The sequence below is a fragment of the Sparus aurata genome, chromosome 5 (genome assembly GCF_900880675.1).
Source record: "Sparus aurata chromosome 5, fSpaAur1.1, whole genome shotgun sequence".
In the NCBI taxonomy this organism is placed as follows: domain Eukaryota; kingdom Metazoa; phylum Chordata; class Actinopteri; order Spariformes; family Sparidae; genus Sparus; species Sparus aurata.
Genome location: NC_044191.1, coordinates 21,578,719 through 21,588,253, shown reverse-complemented (window position 1 = coordinate 21,588,253; position 9,535 = coordinate 21,578,719). Strand labels below are relative to the sequence as shown.

General features: G+C 37.2%; 1 protein-coding gene across 1 annotated transcript; it reads right to left on the bottom strand.

Annotated features, from left to right (window-relative positions):
- Positions 1–647: 647 nt before the first annotated feature.
- nipsnap1 (nipsnap homolog 1 (C. elegans)) lies at positions 648–8,643 on the bottom strand. Its single transcript, XM_030416920.1, has 10 exons — positions 8,379–8,643; positions 5,903–6,030; positions 5,179–5,224; positions 4,247–4,341; positions 3,804–3,874; positions 3,437–3,577; positions 2,885–2,916; positions 2,664–2,758; positions 1,864–1,947; positions 648–1,238 (listed from the first exon to the last, which is right to left on the bottom strand). Exons 1-10 carry the CDS (start codon positions 8,453–8,455, stop codon positions 1,174–1,176), a joined length of 834 nt encoding a protein of 277 aa, XP_030272780.1. The 5' UTR covers positions 8,456–8,643; the 3' UTR covers positions 648–1,173.
- Positions 8,644–9,535: the final 892 nt, after the last annotated feature.

Here is a 9,535-nt window from a genome sequence, read left to right as displayed (position 1 = left end):
ATATATATATATATATATATGTATGTATGTATGTATGTATGTATGTATGTATGTATGTATGTATGTATGTATGTATGTATGTATGTATGTATATTCGGTAGGAATAATTCCAGAGCATTATTTTGGATTTGCATAATTAAGTTTACTGTTAATACAATAATTATTTCTTCATCATTTATGGCATATTACCTGTTGTTTATATATTTTTCATGCGCAACACTTTGTTGCAGTTCAAGTCCCTTCCTGTCATTGTTTTAGGAGGGACAGGTATGAGTGAAATGGAGTAGCAGAGTATCATGTGCCACCAGAGTTCTTGTTGTGAATCCAGAGAGACTGAAGTTGGGTGTGTACTGTCCCACCGTGCTGGTGCTGATAAAAACGCTGGCTTTAGATACATTTATCATTCAGCTGTATATCTTAAAATCTGACTGGGTAGAACTTCCAAACTCCAGTTTCCTCTCTTTGTCTCTGCAACCTTGGCTCTGTATATTAAAATGACCAATGACCACACTGCTTTGTGTTACTCAAATTTTATTTTGAAAATACTGTCAAATTCATATCAGAAGTAACATAGATGCTCCTGGAAGGCTCTTTACACCTTACTGTAAATTTTAAATCAGCACAATGATGATCAGAAATTTTAATGATTGAGGTAGTCCGCCACATTTTTTATTGATCGAATATGCATTTCACAGTCGCATCTGTGAAACTAAGTGTGATCTCATTCAGGTTGATTCATTTCCAGCCATACAAGTGTGATCATAAAAATGCTGGGTGGAGACTTCATTGTGAAAAACAAATACACGGTCCATTACCGTAGTTCATGGTAAAAACAAAAAGCAGGATATACACCAATTGTGCTCTTGCTCATGTAATTGTCATTTTATATTGTAATAAACATGCAAGTATGATATGATACAAATATGATTTGGCATTTCATTGTCACTTCTTTCATTCACATGTTTGAACTAAATTGCAGCATTTCAGGATTGTCAAATGCATACAAACTCTGCATCATTACATGTCATGACTAGTTGGCCTCTGTGCAAATACACTCTCGGAAAATGTTTTTGTTTACATACTTAAATGTAACACAGATTATCTAGCGGATAAAAAGAAAAAACATATTGTTCTGGCAGTAGGCGGATTTGGATTTTGGAGTTTCAGTTACTCTCATTGTAAAGGTGAACTCTTGGTGGGAATCATTATTCTAGACTCCATGCTTCTGATCAAAGGCACTGAGGAGAGAACAGGAGAAACATGTTAAAGAGTTAACATTACCTCAAAGACCGTGGACTTACGTAGAATTTCCCAAGTTGAGACTTATGATGATATAACTACATTATTTTCAAAGAGGTCAGCACATGTAATGTAAAGTAGAGTTAATGAGTTCATCAGAACGTCATCACATCATGTTCACCCTTTTTACGATCCAAGATATATAGACTTTCCTGTTGCTCAAACATCCATCTAGCTATAAAAGTGTCTTTATGAGCTGAGACGGAACAAATACTGTCAAAATGACACAATAAAGCCATGTCCAGGTGGCACCGAAACAACATTTCCTAGATACATGTTTTGTCACTTCCCCCTCTAATATGCTATTTCATATTATATTTCTGTGCTTCTGGATCTGTGAAGCAGATCCTCAACTTCAGTCACTGATTTCATCTGAATGATGACAGCTTTGAGACAAAACTGCAGATTCTTGCATGATCAAAGCTTAACATTTCAGATAATATAATGTGCTGTATGTTAAGTTGAAGTCCTGCTTGCACTTTGCATCTTATGATCAGCTCATCACCTATAGCTAAATAGTCGATTTCTTTTTTGGGAGTACATGTGTGTTATTGTCTGTCCTACCTGTATAATACACAGTGGAATCCCATCCCTCCTTCAGCCAGGCAGAGTTCCTCGTCTCGTCCCGGGACTGGAGGCTTTTATAAGCTGTTAACACAAGTAACCAAACCATATATTACATTAGGTGTAATTGAGTTTACTGTATATCACTTCGATATATAATATTTTGTTGTTGATATTCTTAGAAGGTTGATTTCAGGCAAACATGAGTTTTAGCTGTACAAATCATTTTGAGCAGAAATAATCAAATAGCTTGGACTAAACACCTCAGTAGCTGGCGAGCTGCAGAGAAAGTAGAAGAAAATTAACAATAAGCTTTCCCTCCTTGAGTCGAGATGTGAAGGCTTATCAGTTAAATTAATAGAGGATTTTTAACTATATCAGAGTGCCTCGAATTTCTGTCTTACTGCCGACATGTACCATGGACTTTCTTTGCAAGTAAGCAAGACAGTCACGTTTTTTTGTCAGTTTTTTATTTGCAAAACAATAACATCCATCTGTGAACAGAACAGAACGGCTGGGGAGAGACCCCTCTTCCAGGAGGGATACGCCTGCAATAAATGGTAACCAGGTTGACAAGTTTGTGGATTACAAACACAAACTGCAACATTGGGACCTGTAGGGAAAAATAAATGCTGTGTTTCTACTTCCCATCAGTTTTAACTCTGCCATCTGCTTGTACAGACTCGGAGCTTGTTTCGCTGCAATTTCCTTCAAGAGAGCTACTGAAGCTTGCTCTTGCCTCATTTACAAAACACTCAAAACAATATGTCTGTGGTGATGAACATATGTTACATACTCACCCCACAAATGATGAACAACATACAGGTCGCCGATTTGCGAGAAGAACCCGCCCACTGCTTCATTGTTTTCCTGTCTGTATTTGATTGCCCGCGCCCTGTTGTAAGACATGTTATTCTCAGAGGTGTAATAATCAGCCGACTACTGCAATACTTGATATTTACCCTGGGAAAAGTTCAGGCAACTGACATCATAAATTTGTTTAAAGCAACTTGAGCCTTACCAGTGGTTTCCCCATTCTATCATAGTTCCTGGCTAGAACACAAATGAGGAGGTTACATATTAACACAGCGCAAACTAAAATATGACATTAAATTAAGTTACATCATCGTTATGGTTCTCATACATGCACACACACAGCCCAATCAGGTATAATGCTACAGTCAAACCAATTTAACAGCACACAAATAGCTTGTTTATTTAACACAGACCAACCAACTATTAAGTATTTGCCACATGAGCCCACAAGGAGGAAGAAAGTCGGTGCTGGTTGGACACACATTCTGTAATGGGTATGTTCTGAAACACTTTATTAGGTACAGCTCTCCACGTATGGACAACTCACTCCTCAGTACAATGAGTCAGTGCTAAAATGTGCCTCGTCATTAAAGACGGATAAGAGAACTGCATTATAGCACAATTACAAATTTTATTTCAACATACTATCGTTTAACATACATGTTAACAAAAGTCCCTCAAGTCACAGAATCTCAAATATTATCTATGAAGTAATATCAATAATATAATAGTAAATAGGTGCAATATATGTTGATACCTTGAGGTGATAGGTGCGCATTTCATAGATGCAGGGTCCTGCTCTGGGCAAGGGTTCATTCCAGAAACTGAACTCCAGAAGGAGCTGATTTCTCCTTGAAATCAACATTTTTGCCCTCTCTTTCCGAAACTCTAAATACTCCTAAGGAAAATAAAATATTTTCATTAAAATGAAGAAAAAGAAGAAGAAGAAAAAAAAAGGAATAAACTCAAATATACAGTGTTTTCTTGTGTGAACAAAAAGTGTGCAAGGTACAGATAAAACTCAAATCAAAGTAAACTTGCCCCTCTGCACTGAACATAAGATATGTATTACTTATTACATGCGTGTAACAAAGGAAACGATTAAGAAGGACTTCATCGCCTACCTTGTTATTGTTCAGCTTCGTCAGGCATTCAGTCAAGGCTGGGTAGCCTCCTCTGTATCGCCATAAATGCACTGCAAAAACAGAACAGCAGATGTCACTGCAGCACTGTGAGAGGACTGATGACACCCACACAACCAAGAGATACAGCACCCCCATGACCATGTGAGCATGTTTTGCTGTCGCTGAATGCTTTTAATGTATACTACATACTGTAAATCATCATACGTAGAAGGACAGGTGTCGGCAGTGAGTCATTGTGTCTGTAAATTTCTCTGTGATGCTCTGCCAAACAATTTACAGTCAAACAGTAGCTACTCAAAGTAAGTGGTGGTGTTCATGAGGCCTTGAAACAGAAAAAAACCTGGTGCAAACCGTGACTGTGATCAATATGAGGTGACACTTTTCATCAGCTTCTCATCATGTCTTCTGTTACTGCTGCTTACCAGCTTGGTCTTGCTCTCCGTACCAGGTGTTCCAGCTTCCCACCACTTCACAAGGGTACTCCTGGTCCTGATGGAGCCTGTTCTGCACCTCAGCCCTACAGTCAGCATTAAAAGAAAACACAGAGTATTTTATGTGAATGCACAAACAGTTATAATATACTGTCATTTCATTACAATGTACGACTAGAGGGCACTCAGAGAGCATTAAGCCCACATTATCCAAGTTGTTTTTATACCTAGAAAATTACAAGGCTCGAGACAAACTTTGTACACTGGCTGCCTTAGTGCACCTAACTTTTTAATTTAGGTCTACAAGCACATAATTTAGGTGAACATCAGCACACATTTAACACATGATGTAAATGATTGATCATTTAAATCACAGCACACTTCACAAGAAATTGTGCTCAGCAAACTCAGAAGAATAAATCAAACTCAAATATTTTCAGGGTATTATCAAAATTATTAACTTATATAAAAGTTTACTATCTATTCTAGAGAAAATATGTGTATATGCTTATATTTGTTAAAGCAACTATCTATACACTCAGTAGGTGTTCAAAAAATATTTTCATAGAGTCTGCTGAATATCAGGCACACCTGTGCGACTAATGAAGATGTTTAGTCGCACTTGACAGAATTCAGGGCACATGTGTGACAGCACATAGTCACACTCTGTAGCCTTGCATTAATTATATTACTTCATTTCTTGTGAAGGTGGAAAACTCTAAAATTGTGCCATTAACAAAATCTCATTACCTGCTCCTTGACTCAAATAGTTGCTTCCCTAATTTGTCCACCACATTTTACAGAAATATATTTTACAAATATAAGCTTTCAAAATGTACTTTTGACAGAAACCTAATTGAACAAGCAAATAAGATTGGTGGAGTAATGCGGGGAATTTTTTTTAAAGCAGTGAATGTACTCACTCTAGACTGTTGTATGCTTCTAGGCACTCTGGTTTGACATTGTGAACTGAAAAAAAGAGAGGCAGACTTATCAGAAATGGGTGTTTTTTTAAAATACAAGCAACAATCGAATTCTTTCAACAAAGTAATTTCACACTCCAATTCAGCAAAGTCTTCTATATACAAAACAGTTTCGCTTTCAATGGGTTATAGGCTATGGCTGATAGAGTGTTCAAATTGAAATCCCTACATGGTAAGATGTACGCCACACTAAAAAGATCAAAGCCCGGGAAGAGTGATAGATTTCTCTTCATGTGACAGACACAGTTATTACCACAGACTCAAACAAAAACCAGACAAATTGTTTTGATGTCGCATACAAATCTTCACACTGTACACTCTAGACACATCACACTTTTTCTGTACCACTTGTTGTTGCCTCTATGTTGCTTTATGTACAATACAATAACAAATAACTTGTTACAGTACAGTGGAGTCCTGTGCTTGTCTCTCGTGTTGCTTTCAATTTTTTCTGAGGTCACTGAGGCCAGTGTGGATTGAATTGAATTAATATGATCTATTTAGCTCTTTTCTGCAAAGACTACAGATGATAGCATGATGAAAGTCAAACCATATCCCATTTCATTATCTCATAATATAGCAGCATAACGTTCACTTGCATTTTGCCTTCTGCTTTGAGAAAATTAACCTTCACTTGTGAGTAGGTAAAAGAGCTTGTGCCTACACTGAATTTTATACAGGTTACTGGTCTCTTTCTTTGACAGCAGGTTGGAGTGGGCATCTTTTCTGGCATCGACTTTGTGCACGAACAAGGAACGGAACCAGCCTTTGTCGCCGCTCTCTGAAAACCTCCTACACAGAAACAAGATGAAAGAAGTTTCACAAAGGCTTGAAGCAACAACATAAAAACAGAGAAGTTTACTGATTTAAGAAAGACAATCTTAAAAGGAACATGGAGATATGGGCTAAAAGATTGTCATGCTAATATCCTTTGATATGATAAACATGCATACTGTATGAGTGAGTGGCCAGCTTGGGTCTTCAGATTTAAAATTATTCTTACCCCTTCTGAAAAGAATGAAACATGATTCACTTTCAGAAGTACTGTTAAAATCGAACAGGCATCGATCTGTAAGAATGACTGTCTTTCAAAACCAGACAGCCTTTAATATGTTGTGTGTCCAAGCTGTTTCAAAGAAAGTGAACTGATAAGGGCTATAAATATGGCATTAAAACAAAAAGAAAAGAAAAAGGTTCTTCGATTCTAGCTTCTTAAATGTGAATATTTTCTGGTTTCTTTACTCCTCTATAAATATCTTTGGATTGTTGACAGAGCAAGACATCAAAGTTTAGTCTAGTTTAGGGCCATTCCAGAGGAGGATGTACTTTTTACTAAAATGTCCTCCATTTATGCTGTTTTCTTTTGGTTGGATAATTATGAAAAACTTGAGCTGTGCCTCCGGAGGTGAACTTTTTGGAGCAGATTTTCTGAGGAGGCAGAATGTTTTGTTTAACACGAGATGCAAAATAATTAGTAAATTTGTAATGAAAGTAAATGTTATGAATCAATCTGCGGATGTCATCTGGGGCTTTTTCCACAATTTTCAGTCTCATTTTAAGACCAAACAACTAACTGACTAATCAAGAAAATAATTGACAGATTAATTGACAATGAAAATAATCATAAGTTGTGGCACTGATACCAACTAGCAATACAACTACATTTAAAGCGCTTGTAAGTACATAATAACAAACAGGACAGCGCCTTTATGGAGTTCTCTGCTGTGATTGGATAAAGTGGGCAGGGATTCAGAAAATAGCTGTTGTATTGTATGAGCGGGGGGAGGAGGGACATGGGTTACTGATCAAACACTCTATAATGTCATTACTGTTGGAATACTGAGCTCGCATTCAAATAAAAAAATATATAATTCAAAGCAGCTTTAAGACAAAATTGGATCGTTTATGGTTAAAACATTAATGTTTGTTCTATAATTTACATATAGCTCGTGTTTTAAAAGCGTGAGGCTGAAACTGTGAAAACTATCGCCTTTTGTAAAAGACGTATAAACTAAAATTTGAAAGCAAGCACTGATTGATAAAATTTGTCAATGGAACAAGGAGAAAAATTGTCAGCTGCTTCATCAGCTTCTTGCAGAATATATCTACTCATATGCAGTGTTAAACCGAGCTCCCACACTCAGCTGGACACCAAATCCAAGGGCTTTTTAGTGACTTTCATAGCTTTCCCTACACTCTCAATTTTATAATAATTCTGACACCATCATAAAGCTGCTTAAATATCAAAATTAACCTCAATTTCAGGATTTCTCACAGGACTTCAAGTGCTGTACCAATAATAGCCTGAAGAGAACAGCTGATTTATGCCCACTTATGGATTAAGGAGCTATATTGTGCATGTGTTGACTTGCACTTAGCACTTTCAAGGCCGTCTGTTAATTCACAAACACTTTTGAAGGCTTTATTCCACATTCGAAAATCCACAAACTTTCAAGGTCAGTAAGACTCTCTTTTTAATAACTGTATGGGCCAGTGGCTTTAATTGGGAGCTATAATTAGAAACACATTTTCCATGGCTCCCTTTCAATAACAACAAAGTAGTATTCAAGCCAATAACGTCTTTATGAATACAGGCAGCCACAGAGTAAAACCGAAGCAGCGTGGAGGCAAAGATGAGCTGCTGACAAGTTGTGGTTACCTATAATACAGCCTTACAGGACAAAGGTCAGATGTCCAGCAAATGATTAAGGCAGGTTTTGGAAATCTGCCTGGTTGTTTTGTGGATAATGTGCCTGGTGTGTTACATGAAGGCTATTAGCCTCCGAGAGCATAATGCAATACATGTACACAGTGCTTCACCTTTAGCATTTAGACTATACGGTCTGTCACACTTGAGGAGAAGAAGAACACAACATATGGAGTCACGCATTTAACACATATGGATGGAAAAAAAAGTTTTTAAATTAAATAAAGTTAAACTAGCTGACAGTTTAACACAGAAACGTCTGTGTAATTGTTTTAGTTGAATTTACTATTAGACAGCGACCTAACGCCATGTAATAAATGACAACAAGCGGAGTCCTAACATCCACCTTTAACTGGACTTTTTAATAAAACACTTAGCCAATGCTCCATTAAAAATAAGTCTTCTGTAACTAACACATTACACGTTAGCTTACCTGGTCGCGTGGTGCAGGGTCACAGAATACCTGTACAACACCTGTCCTTTCGACAGCACAGGACCAGCCGTCGCCATGTTCTCCTGTTGAGTAAAAAACTTCTCCTGACACGCAAACACACACCGCTCTGGTTAATGTTTAGCTCCTCTCTCTCTGAGGTAACCTGTGTTTTGCTAACCGGTTAGCCCGCCGGAGATTTAAAAACACGCGTGACTCTGTGTGACGCAGTACGCAGTGATCAGTAGGCTGCGCACAATCGATCAGACATGATTAGTTGAGTGAGTGCCTTTCAATGATAATCAGAAACGTGGCTGATAGACGTATCCCTCTCCTTTAATCAAAAAATGCCCGGGTTCAAATGTATGTGTTTCATTTTTTTTTTTATCTCATTTTGATTGTATTTTATTCGGCTCATAGGCAGCATGCTTTGGAAATCTGAGCAATATTTTATGTTTTTTAAGTAGTTTATTTTATTCTCATGACAGATTAAAACCTAAAAATAACAAAAACAACAAAACAACAATAAGGTTAATAATCATAATAGAAGAAGATGAAGAAGAAGAAGAATTTTAAAAGCCAGGGACTAAGAGGTAAAATAGGTCAGAGACACTTGACTGAATGACTTGAGTTCTTCCTCCAACGTGAGTTAAGTGTGAAAACAAAATGCAGGCATATATTATCAGAACTTAAGTTGCCTACTCATTATGAGGGATGACCCCTTCTGGAAAGTTAAACTGAATTACTGAATTTATTATCTAATATATTGTAACTTGAGTTTTGCTGTTTGTCCAGTGTTTTCTCTACTAAGGATCAACAGCTGAAGTCACTGGATGTCCTAAAGGCAGCTGAGCATGAAGTTTTCCCTTCCTTTGAGCAAGTGTACAAAATCTGAAATTCAGGTAGAGTATAACTCCCTGGACACTGTAGCCTATTACAAAACAGCACTGAGATAAATGTCTGCTTTCCAGTCCTACGTCTAAAGATTACAAAAAGGTCTAACTGACAACACGCAATGTTAGATTTTATACAAATTCCAGTATAGCTTCGGTGTTATTATTAATTATGTGAAATACAATGAGATCATTTTGGCTGGAGTGTGGGAGAGATAAATGTCTCCAAATGACAGCTTACTGTATCTATCACTGTTTGAGTTGTCC